Raw genomic sequence first — 13,623 nt, forward strand, 5'->3', positions numbered from 1 at the left:
CTATTTTTTATTGTTCTGTATTAATTTTGGGATCAAAAGAGGTATTCGTTGCTTAGACTCCTTCAATGAAAAAATTTAAAAAGCTAACTTTTATCTTAATGGCTGTAAACGTGCGTCTCCTGAGCTTGCAATTCGTAAGCATTAATAAGAAGCTAAGCATTTCAGGAGCTATAAGTCCTTTATTTATTTTCGAATGTCATTCACTCTAAGTGTAATGTAAACAGCAACTATCCCTTTATACGATAAAACTTTAAGATCGATCATTTATGAAATAACGAGTTAGAAATTATTATTTATATAAGACAAGTTAAAAAAAAACGTCGAGGACCGGGTGGTTTACCCTACGTAGTTTTAAGTATATTTAACATACTTGTTTTATAGTTGACGCCAAAAATTGAAATAACAAAATCTATATGAAATTGGTCATAAAAAATGTTATATATTGTACAAAAAATGATAGTTTTCAAATATGGTTTCATTATTCAATTTCTTAATAGGTTTACTTTCAAATATGCCAGAAAAAAGTCAAAAGTCTTCAATTTTAAAAAATCAAATTTTTTTTACCTCTTTAAATAAAATGTTAAGATGCCATTCCAAACAGTTACATTGTTTAAAAGCAGACGGTCTAATTTTCTTTCAATAAATTAAAAAGTTTAAAAGCTGTTTTTGTCAAGTAATTAAAAAGTTGATTAACTTACGGTTATTTCGTTGTGTCCCTACGTAACTCTTAGCAACAAATATGAACATCTTAAGTTTTTTTTATTGCACGCAGTACCCTAGAAATTATTTGTTTGTGTGATTATAATATACTTTGAGTTTAGTTTTAAACAATCGTAAATTACTTTATTATGTAGCAGGTTTTTTGGAAACTATCAGAATACCTTTTTATTGAAAAGTCTTTATATCCAAACAGTTTTTTTTCAATCCATTTTTACATTAAAAATGGTCGAAACAGCATTATTTAATTTGGAAAACGAGTTGTTAAATGCTGGAAGTTATTTAATAAAACCATCAAGTGATGGAACTGTTATGTAAGATTTTTATTTTTAAAGGGTTTGTGTAATAAATTTCTATATAGTATACTAATAATAGGAAAACTGCTAATAAAAATAATGAATTAAATGAGGTTTTAAAGACTGCTATTTCAAAAACATTTTCCTAATTTAATGTAAGTTTTCATTCTAATTTAAATAATTATAATTGAATTGCACAGTTTTTTGAATTTAATACAATGAAATTTTGTTAATTAATTCACCAGGAAACAAAACAAGCTGAGGCCCTTTTTTTAATAATATTTTTTTTTGCTTTTTAACATTAAGCACCATTAAAGCCCCAATGCTCTTACATATAAGAAGACCTTTAAGTATTTAAATCCAGAATTAGGAAAATATACTTAGTTAGAATATGCATGTGTAAAATACCTTAACTTAAACCCTAGAGAAATAAAATTAATAGAAATGTCAAATCTATGCATGGATTTGATGTTTAAGTTTATTGGATTGGTTCCACTAAGATTGATTTATGGTCAATAAGATTGATTAATGCAGCATAATAACTTTTGAACTTACTTTTTCTGGCGGCAGTGGTTTCATCTACATTTGTATATCCTTTTTTATCAAATTTATATGCACCAAACTGAGAATTAGATTGGGTACAGAAAATCTGAACTGGGTACGTTATTCTTTTTTAAGCAATAAGATGGCATCCCAAATGTAATGTTGCACATAAACTAGCACTAATAAGTTTATACTAAAACAGCCATCTGTAGACGTTATAGTCAATGTATGCAATATACATTTATATATATATATATATATATATATATATATATATATATATATATATATATATATATATATATATATGTATTGTATACATAATATATAATGAGGTAGTGGTTTAGTGATAGAGCACTCGCTTCATAAGTGAGAGGTTCTTAGTTGGATCCCCACCATGCCATTGGTAATACCGTGCTAAACTTCTTTCTCTGTAGCAGCCTTGTTTGTCACGGTTCGTGTTTCAGAGTTATAGAGTTGAGAGAGATTTATAACCACAATTTAGTAGCTTCCTTGTCAGTAGTGGCCTTCTTGGTTTAGGGAGGTGAATTAAAATAAAATATAATAATGATAATAATAAAGTGTATATATATATATATATATATATATATATATATATATATATATTATATATATATATATATATATATGTATGTATATATATATATATGTATATATATATATATATATATATATATATATATATATATATATATATATATATATATATATATATATATATATATATATATATACCAAAATTGATGGGTATGATGTTAACCTACACAGAGCAACCAGACTCTACATCACTAAAAGCGGTAAATACAAGTGAAACAAAAAACAAACAAAAAAGTTAAGTTAAAAAATTACTAGAAACAGGAGCTATAACCCCAATATCTCTACCAGAGCCTATTACAGAAAATGACACCACAAAAATAGATAAACCAAGTAACTTAAAACAGGTAGAAAAAGTGGATAAAAAAAAATTTGAAAAATTAAATAACAAAAATTGAATACTCAACCCAAAACTAACACAGCCACTTTTGATAAGGTGGGCTTATAGAAACTAGCAATAAGATTATGAAAAGGAAAAAGCATCACAAACTTTCCTCTTCTTATGACCATAAATAGTCAAATATTGAAAATCCTATAAAATTAGTCTGACAGGCAATGCCTGAAGGAAATAAAAAATATAATCAAAATGTAATTAGGTTTAAATAAATATAACATTTTTTATATTTATGCTAAATTCCTAATTTCAAATTTCACACTTTGCATAGTGAAGATCCACAAGTTTTGTAATTGCTGTTCTAAATTATTGAGTGTCATAAAATGTCTTAAACTAAAAAAGTGTGGAGTCCATGTTAGATAATAGATATTTAAAAATGAAAAGTATTTTAGCATTTAAGAAATAGGAATACTTATAGTTAAAAATATTTGTTTAAGTAAAGCAGATAAAAATGGCAGATGCTTATATTGATTGGCATGTCATTGAGTGGTAAAAACCATTAATTTAAAATTGAATAAATGTACAGTCTTTTTTATTTTCAGTTTTGGGAACCAGTTTATGATGTCTAATAGTATTTTTCTGCTGTTGCAAAAGTAAAAAGTTGTAAAAATTTACTTCTAAGAGTAGTGTTTTACAGGAAGACTTGCGATCGCAAGCCACGCTAGAACTATATAGTTTTATGCAAGTTTTGTAAAAAATATTAGTTTGGATTTATATACTTGAATTTTTTATAAAAAATACTTATTGTAACATTAAAAAATTTCCATCTGCCCTTTTAATAAAACCCATCCGTTTATTAGATCTGGACTAAAATTTCCCCCTCCCTGTAATCCCCCCCCCCACCCCCCTTGTTTAAAGGACTCGAGAATAATCATCATTCTGTTAAGTCTCATCCTTTTACTGTAACTGTTACTAAGTGCTCAAAAAATTTTTATTCATCCAGTTATTTTCCTTAAACATCAGTTTTTTAGAATTCCCTTCCTTCATCTTGTTTTCCTAATTCATATAATTTTCAATATTTTAAGTTGTCTGTCAATTGTTATCTTGCTCTATAAACTTCATCTAATAGTGTGTTGCTTGCATCAATAATGGTTGCTTGCAGCCTTGTTATAAGTGAAGATGTTGAAAAAAAAAAAAAAAAAAATTCATTTGTAAAAAGATAAATAATAATTTGTAAAAAAACATAACCACAATCAAATTTTTTTCTGCGGACATAGAACATTATTATACAATGGTTTACTGTCCAATACAATTAGCAATAAAAGTACAATTAGGAATAAAAAAGACAGGATGTTTTAAGGTCTAAGATGCATTTAAACAATATTTTTTTATTTTATTGTATTTTTGTATTATTTATTTTATTATTTACACATGCAGATTTATTATAATTTAATTTTAATTTTAATTTAATGGTCAATCTTATTAAATAATAAATATTATTTATATATTATTTATATTAATTTAAATTTTATTATTTGAGTTAAAGTTTGAAATAGAAAATTTTAGTATTTTTCAATCTAAAATATCAAAAAAACTTTTTTTTGACAAAAAAACTGTATTGATGCAATTAAAACTGTTTATCAAATCCAATTTTTGTTTAAAACTTAACAAAACCTATTAATTATATGGAAGTTACTTAAACTAAAAACTAAAACAAAACTCAACAAACTAAAATGCTTAGTTTATTTAAATTTTTTTAAAGTTTATTTAAAGTTTATTTAATGTTTTTAATTACATTCGGAGTAATTTTTTATCTTTATTAATGTTTAGAACATTAACAAACATTAATAAACAAAGAAAAAAATTACTTTTAATGATTGTTTAAAATATACTCACTCTTGATTTAAATTAGTGTTTTTTTTTTACTAATTTAAAAATATCAGTTTCAATGTAAATGTAAATGAGTAAATAATTAGACATTAAAATTATTTCATTCTTTGTTTTAACATTTATACTTTTTTTTTTTAAATTTATTTCAAAAGATTAACATTTATCATAAAAAATGCATAATTATATATATATTGAAAAAAACAACAGTTTATTAATTCTTATGTTAAAAGTTCATTAGAAGTGTTTTGTTACTTCATTAAAAAGCGTTTTGATAATATAAAAGCATTAAAGATCAAACTCATTTAATTGTAACCACTTTCTATAATTTTTTTTTTTTTCAATGAAATTTTGTTTATCTTTTTAAATGTATTAACATTAATTATTCTTATACTAAAATTTGTTAAAGAGACTTTTGTTTTTGAAGAAAGTCATCGTTTATAAAAACAAAATAATTTTTTTATTTTTGAATAACCTTTATTATAAAAAAAAATATACTTAAGCAATTTATATATTATAAATTAAAAAAATTATATACAACTGTCAATTATACTTTAAAAAAAAATCATTATCAGTAAATTTTTACTTTATTTAAAAAAATTGGTTTATTGTTTTGAAAAATGATTTTTTTTTTTTAATGTTACAAATGCTTGGGCAGATTTGGTTCAATTCTGTTTCCAGGGTTGGTTTTTTTAACAACGCTTTGGGCTTCTTATTAATTTCCAAATTTTCAGTGCAGTTGTGGTGTAGTGGTTAGAGTTCTGGTTTCAGTGGGGGTCTTTGGTTCAAAACTGAGTTTGGCCGTATATGCATCATTGGTAAGGAAAGAGGCATTAACTTTTTGATTAAATACTATTCAGCGGTGCTCTGTGATAATACTGTTATGACTCCTTGGAACACCTAAATAACTAATAAAATAGAAGTAGATAATAATAATATTTAGGGTCTTTTACATAAGAATTAGTAATATTTTCACGTAAATGTTATTTGTTATATCAACAAACCAAAACATTAAGGTTTGATTTAATTTTTTAATATCTACCTTTAGTTCTTTTTGAAATTCATTACTTTATATGCCACAACTTGTTCTAAGTACAAAAGGTCATATTTGCACATTTTTTAAAATCAGATGTAAAAGGTGGGGTATTTTTTGTTTTAGTTCTGTAATTATCTTTATCTTGGTTATTACTAATTACATTGTTAAGCAAAAATTAAGTTTTCCAATAAGTGGAAAATGTTTATTGAAAAGTGTAATATATAATTGTGTTGTTTTTTCTAAGAATGTACCCAATAACAAAATATTGGCTTAACAGTGGTTGAATGGAAAAACATTTCGTCAATCATAAACATATTTGATCATTCATTTCTGATGTGTCTTTTTTAGAGTATCGGAGTAGAGTATATAGTATATAAATTATATACATATACATATAACCTAACTCATTGAGTTAAGACTGAAATCTCATAGAATTTCAATTTCACCTTTTGTTATTTAAATATAGATTTGAATATTGAGTTGATCTTGTTTTTAAAAGAGTTAATTGAATCTGAGTTTGTTGCATCTTGTGGCAAGGTGTTCCAATCATTAGATATTTTGTTTTTTTGAAGTTGTGTCTGTTTCATTCTTTGAACCTGTACTTAGTATCTCTCTTCTAATTCTTATGTCTTGCAGTTGTTACAAAGTGATTGATAGGGTTATGGAAATTTTTTTAAACATTTGAATAAAGTATAATCTTTTCCTTCTATTTTCTAAAGTTTTGATTTTTAGATGATATTTTTTCATTGTAAATAAACCTTTTAGATTTTCCATTTTTGTCCTTTTATGTTAAATTTTTTGGATTTTATCAATTTCATATTTTCTAAAATGACTCCATATTACTGCAAGATATTCAAGATGAGAAAGTTTTATATAAAAGTTTTTTTTGATTCATTTAAATATTTAAAAGAGTGTTAATCAAACCAAGTTATTTATTTTCTTTCTTTATCACATTTTTAATGTGAAGTTTCCAGTTTAAGCCATTTGTTATGATAATACCAAGATCACTTTCTGATTGAGTTTTTAATAGCGTAAAACTCTTTAGTTAATAATCATGTTTTTGATTACTTTTACTAAAGTGCATAGTTTTTTGTTTTTTTTCTTTCATTTGATTTAATTAACCATTTATTGATCACTTGTTTAATTTATCTATATCATTTTGAAGATTTATGTTGTTCTCTTGATCTACTATCGCCAAAATCAATTTTGTATCATCAGCAAACTGCTTTACAACTTTGTTTAGACTAACACATAAATCATTTATTATTATAATAAATAGTAGTAAACCTAATGTACAGATCCTTGGCAAACTCCACTCATAACACTTTTACATTCAGATACATGTTCTCCTACTCGAGAACCTGCATTCTATTGCTATGTTTATAACTATATAACTCTATTATATATTATAGAACTATAATAGTTATATAATAACTATTATAGTTAATATATATATATATATATATATATATATATATATATATATATATATATATATATATATATATATATATATATATATATATATATATTGGGTTGAGGAATAATTCATGAGCGTTTTTTTCAAATTTATTTTAAACAAAAAAACTACAACGATTTAATCAATAATATACTCTCCGTTGTTGTTTACGACTTCCTCCCATCGTTCAATAAGTTTTTCGATGCCTCGGCGATAGAAATCTCCCGGTCTTGACTCAAAGAATTCGTCCAACCAAGCCCTCAATTCCACGTCATTATTGAGCGATACTACCGTGCAAAGCATTCAAAAGCGATCGAAACAGATGAAAATCTGATGGCGCCAAGTCTGGAGAGTATGAAGGATGAGGCAGCACTTCCCATTCGAGTTCTTGAATCGCGGCTTTGGTCATATTGGCGATGTGAGGACGGGCGTTGTCGTGTTGCAGAAGAACGCCATTTCGCCTATTTGGTCTTTTTTGCTGAATTGCTTCGTTGAGTCGGTGCAGTTGTTGAACGTAGAGCTCCGCATTGACTGTTTGGTTGCGCTCAAGCAGTTCGTAATGAATTATGCCTTCCCAATCCCACCATACACACAACATGATCTTTCGAGGATGAAGGTCTTATTTTGCTCGCGGAATCGCTTGTTTTTTGGGGCTGAGCCATTCTTTTCGCTGCTTCATATTGACGTAAAGGCACCATTTTTCATCGCTAGTGACAATGCGGTAAAGAAAACGCTGTTTGTGACCATGTGTTGAGCGATGTCGAGCGAGCAAACCGGTGACGATTGTGGAACGTTGATTTTTGTTGTTTTCGCTCAAAGTGTGTGGCACCCAAGCGCCGAGTTTATGAACCTTGCCCATTGAGTGAAGGTGGTTCACCACAGTTTTTTGATCACAATCCATCTGCTCCGCCAATTCTCTGGTCGTTTGACATGGATTTTCGTGAAGAAGTTGATTCAATCGCTCTTCGTCGAACTCAATTGGTAGACCGGTGTGTGATCCGTCAAAAATTTCGACACCATTTGCAAAAAGCAAATGGTGTCGAAATGTTCAGTTTTGTCCACTTGACATTCCATTTTAATGATCTGAAAATACACAAAAATAAAAAAAACTAACAAATCAAAACACACTATCTTGTAGAGCAAAACATTCTCTTTCAAACAACATAAAACATTTTGCCAATGCATTTTATTTCTGCATGCATTTTTAAATTTGAAAAAAACGCTCATGAATTATTCCTCAACCCAATATATATATATATATATATATATATATATATATATATATATATATATATATATATATATATATATATATATTTATCCTGATTCACTCAGAACAGAAAGAAGACTGATTAGAGGATAAGCAAAAAGGTCAAAATTTCACCAGAGTTTTTGAAAATTGGAACAACAGATAAAAGAACAGGAATAAAAGCTTCCATTCCTGCCTGAATCCAGGAGTTTATGTAGGATGCGCCTTTTTCAGCTGAGAGGGAGAAGACATCAGTCCAAAGACCAACAAGACTGCAAACAACCACTATTAAGTTGGGAGTTACGAGAAGAAAAAAAAAGATTTATAGAGCAAGGAAAGAGTGAACAGAAAACTTCAAAAGTTGAAGGTTGTATCAGGAAAACATGAAGATGGAAGAAAATTTCAAAGGGTTGAAGTGCGGGGGAAAAAACTAGACGAGTAAAAGTTTTTAGAGCATTAAGGGGACAGATACAGTAAAAAAATGAAACTTTGCTAAATGGTGAGTCAAGCAAGAATAAATTTTAGTTGATGGAACAAGAGATGGTTCTTTGAGCTACGGTTATTATAGTATTTGTAGAAGAGAGAAAGAGATGCTACTTTACGATGATGGGAAAGAGGTTTAAGTTTAGCAGATAGACCAGGTCCAATTAGGTTTATAATGCGTTTTTGGACCCCATTTAGAAGAGAAAGAGTATCACTAGAAGAACCAGCCCAAATATAACAGTATTCCATACAGGGATGATTAAGAGATTTGTAGGTAGAGAATGGAATTAGGAGAGAGAAAATGGTGAGCGCAATAAAGAGAAACAACTTTATCAGATGTTAATTTAGCAATCAATTCTATATATAGTTTCCATGGTAGGTCAGTAGTAAGCAATAATCCAGGAAGAGGACTTAGTGAGAGGGTTGCCATTCATTAATATAGCAATGTCAACAGTACTGCAATAGTTGTGTGCATTAAATAACTGAATTTTGTTGGAGTTAAAATTTACAAGCCACTGTGAGCCCTAATCTGTTACAGAAATGAGATCAGATTCAAAATTGGCTGCTTGTTCTCAGCAATTGAAAGGCTTTTCGTCAAGACAGAAGTATAAAGTTGATATAAAGTTCATCAGCAAAAAGAGCTGCTTTAGATGTAAGGTTGTTGGGAAGATCATTAATGCAGATAAGAAACAAAACATGACCAAGGATAGCCCCTTGAGGTACCCCAGAAGTTACTAGAAATAAAGAAGAGTGTTGGCCTTTAAAGATGACTTTAATTAAGCAATTAGAAAGAAACGATTTGATAATCTCAAAGGCTTTCCCAGATACACCATATAAAATAAGTTTATGGAGAAGACCAGCATGCCAAACTTAGTGGAAAATCTTAGAAGAAAATCTTCAAGAACAATAGCTCTAACCTCTCCACCTCCATCTAATGCACGATAAAACTTTTCACAGCAGTTAGCAAGTCAGCCGTAGAACAAGAGGATTGAAAACCGTATTGATTGTTTGACAATAAGTTATTTGATTCAAGATGGGATGTGAGATAACGATTGATCAAAGACTTAAAGACCTTGCTAATAACAGAAAGAAGACTGATTGGACGATAAGTGAAGGGTTCAGAATGTTCACTGGAGTTTTTAAAGTTGGAACAACAGATAAAAGAACAGGAATAAAAGCTTCTGTTCCTGCCTGAATCCAGAAGGTCACATAGGAGGTGTATTTTTTAGCTTAGAGGGAAAAGACATCAGCCCAAGAACCATTACGAAGAAAATCATGAAAAGAGTTTTACTCAGCTTTAGGGTAGTAGTAAGTAGTGCGATGATAGTGTGAGTCTGAAGATGAAGTACAAGAAAAAAGTTTTAAAAAGATCATTGGATGGCCAGAACCACCTAAAGGAGAAAAAAGAGAAACTGAACACAAGTTAAGATCAAAGACCAGACATAAATCAAGGAGTGAAGGTAAATGATTAGGGTTGTCAGAAAAATAAGTCACAAAGTTAATTAACTAAGAGATTGAGAAATGCAGAAGTTATAGGCTTTAGTGCCAGCAGGGTCGGTGACGTAAGAGCCAAGCCATTCAGTGTGATGAGCATTAAAGTCACCAATAACAACAATATTGGCAGAGGGGTAAAGAGAGAGGGCATGGTCAATTTGATCAGAAATTACATCTAAAAAAGTACAGTCTTGGGTAGAAGGAGACTGATAAAGAACAAAGAGAAAGGTAATAGAGCAAAGAGGTGCTAAGCGGAAGCACTTAAAAGAATGGTCAAAGGAATTGAACCTGATTTTATGACAATTGGGTGAATTGATGCGTATGTATACCTCCAAGCCAAGCATGTGACTATTAGAATCAAAGGACAGTACCCATTAACACTAAGATCAGTAGAAGGAATAATAGAATTTAAATTAGTCTGGTAAATTTTGCGAGAGTTAAGATTCAACTGGTGGAATGTTACTTCGCAGATCATGAATATTAGTAAAAGATATATTAAAAGACAGGTGGTGGGAATAGTTTTTTATGTTTAATATTTTGGGTTACTTTTGTCATGATTTAAATTTAAGGAGAACTTGACTCATTCATAAAGGAGATAACAGGAAGAGTGGTGTAGTCACTTTCAAGGAGGCACAAACAAAAACCTATGAGAAGAGTCAAGAAGATTCAGCATTCATCATCTTAGGTAGGAAACAAAGTACAACAGGTTTACACATACACCAGCCTGATAGATGAAGAAGGGGTTTGAGGCTGGTTAGCAGAATAATTATGCTTACCCCTAAAGCGCAATATCTAGTCTAAATAAGTATATGTTTTTTCTATTATATCATAAACTATAATAGTCTGTTATTTTTATTATACTATAGTTTTTTGTTTTTAAATCAATTTTGTCAACTTTTTTAAACTACATGTTTACAAGAATCTTTATTGATTAATAGTATTCCAGTAATCAAACAATAACAGTTAATGAAACTTCAAACCTTTTAATTTAATTTCCAGAAAATAATGAGTTTCAGAGTCAATGAAATTTGTTGTTAATATCAGCAGCAATGTTTTACATGATCATAATTATTATATTGAATAATGTGCTTAACAGTTAAGCTTGTTCCAAATAGTGCATAGTCCATAAATGGCAAAGAGAATCTGCTAAATATAATTGATAAGACAATAGGTGGATACATTGGATTGAGTGGTTGTTTTTTTTCTTCCTCTGTATCTTCCAATCCTTCACTATTCTACCTTATAGTATCTTCAAATGCTTCACTAAACATTCTCTGGTAATATAAAAGGAAATAGGGTGATTAAAAAAAAAGAAACAATTAAAATTTCATTGTGGTTTTTTTTTATGAAACATTAAAATTTTGTTTATATTTATGATTAATATTAATTAATAATAATTTATTATTACATTTCTGTTTAAAATACAGTTTTGAAAAAGCACAAAGGTTCAGATTTTTTTAAACTAATTAATGCTTAATTAAATAGAAAGCAATGGTTTAATAAATAAGTTTATTTATTTTATCTATAATAAAAGCTGTATTAAGTTGTTTTTTGATTGAAAATTATTTAATTATTATCAAATGAATCTTTTAATTCAAGTAAATAATTCTGAATTTTAAAAACTCATTTTAGACATCAGCAGCTTTGTGCACTACTGGAAAGAATTTTATCTGAAAGGCCTGATAATGCTGCTGGTATGTTGTTTCATAAACTTTTTTACATATAGTTGCTTGTTACTGTTTGGTGGATTTTATTTTTAGTATTATACTTTTTTTTTTTAATTTAACTTAATTTTTTTTTTTTATGTTAATGAACAGCTGAACAAGTTATTGACTTTTAGCCTGGTACTGGTATGGTACTGGGTGAACAAGTTATTGACTTATAGTCTGGTACTGGGTGATGATACATCGAATCAGGGTTTGGGCTGGGGCAGCAATTTTCTTTTTCTTTTTTTTTCCTGAAAAAGTTATATGCTATAAAGATTAGCAAAAAAAGTAAGCAAACATTAATATACTCTATAGTAGATGATAATCATTCTTGTGGTCTTGATCTGCAAACAGGTTAATGTCAGTAAGGGCATCTAGTTATAAAAGATTGCTTTAATTCTTCCATGATGGCTTATTTAAGTTAGAAAATGGCATTGTGGAAACTCATTCACACAAAAGTAGAACCATGGACATTAAACTTTATGAATATATATATATATATATATATATATATATATATATATATATATATATATATATATATATATATATATATATATATATATATATATATATATATATATATATATATATCTATAGTTTGTTGTCTTTAGGAAGAGCGGAAGGAAAAAAGTGATTCTTACGCCAACACATACGTCACTTTTAATTACTTTTGACTTTCGTCCAACATTTGCGTGTTGGACGAAAGTAAAAACCATTAATTTAATTACAAATAAATCGTTTTTTAAAAAAGTCACAAAAACACAAATTTAATTGACCAGAATGTTTTAAAAACATTCTGAATGTTTTTAACAATATAAACAATGTTTTTATTTTAATTTTTTTTAATAAAATGTTTTTATTTTTAGTTTTTTTAATAAAATGTATTTATTTTTATTTTTTTTTACTCTAAATCATGCGCGGAGTGTTGCTACATCGACTATCTTATAGCCTGACTCGCAACGGAATGCTGCTACATCGACTAACAAATAGCCTGACTCGCAAGGGAGTGCTGCTACATTGACTGACAAATAGCCTAACCCGCAAGGGAGTGCTGCTACATCTACTATCTTTTAGCCTGACTCGCAAGGGAGTGTTGCTACATCGACTGAGGGTTTGGTTTGGGCAGGCAGTCTATCAATTAATAAAAAAAAATAATTCCGGTCTTGCATTTTAATTTTTACTTTTTGTCAACAAAATATGGAAAAAACTTTCAGACAACATCTACGGGTTGTATATATATATATATATATATATATATATATATATATATATATATATATATATATATATATATATATATATATATATATATATATATATATATATATATATATATACAACCCTCGGAATTAGAGTCGGCAATGCCGACCTAACTGCTATATATGTATATATACATGTATATATATATATATATATATATATATATATATATATATATATATATATATATATATATATATATATATATATATATCTTAGGCATAAATAAATGTTTTTTAATTTTTTTTTTCGAATTATACAGATAACTATATTGTTAATTTATATTGTAAAAATAAAATGATAAAAATAAAAACATCCTTAATAAGTATTACTATTTTACATTTCTTTGAAACTAAATTTTATATTCTATGTTTTGCCAACTATTTTATATTCCTTCAAAACTAAATTTGAGTTTTTAATTATTAATTTTTAATTTAAAGTCTTTTACTTAAAAAAAATTTATATAAAATAATTAGTTTCATCAACAAAAAAATTCACAGTTGCGGTTAATTGCTTTTTTTTGATGACTTAACACTTTCTG

The 13,623-nt window shown here is 27.8% G+C and overlaps 1 protein-coding gene across 4 annotated transcripts in view; it reads left to right on the top strand.

Moving 5' to 3' along the window:
* Positions 1 to 707: 707 nt before the first annotated feature.
* The window catches only part of LOC100213424 (radial spoke head protein 6 homolog A), a 47,346-nt gene continuing 34,430 nt past the window's right edge, over positions 708 to 13,623 (top strand). For 2 of the 4 annotated variants that reach the window (XM_065820131.1, XM_065820133.1), the window contains exons 1-2: positions 1,066 to 1,168; positions 11,746 to 11,807. Coding sequence is in view for 3 of the 4 variants with exons in the window: in XM_065820133.1 (XP_065676205.1) it covers positions 11,799 to 11,807 (9 nt within the window). In the remaining variant the exon portion in view is untranslated. Of the gene's footprint in view, positions 1,032 to 1,065; positions 1,169 to 11,745; positions 11,808 to 13,623 lie in introns of those variants that run through there. The other 2 variants (XM_065820129.1, XM_065820130.1) reach the window with 2 other exon arrangements.

Source organism: Hydra vulgaris, chromosome 15 (genome assembly GCF_038396675.1).
Source record: "Hydra vulgaris chromosome 15, alternate assembly HydraT2T_AEP".
Classification (NCBI taxonomy): Eukaryota; Metazoa; Cnidaria; class Hydrozoa; order Anthoathecata; family Hydridae; genus Hydra; species Hydra vulgaris.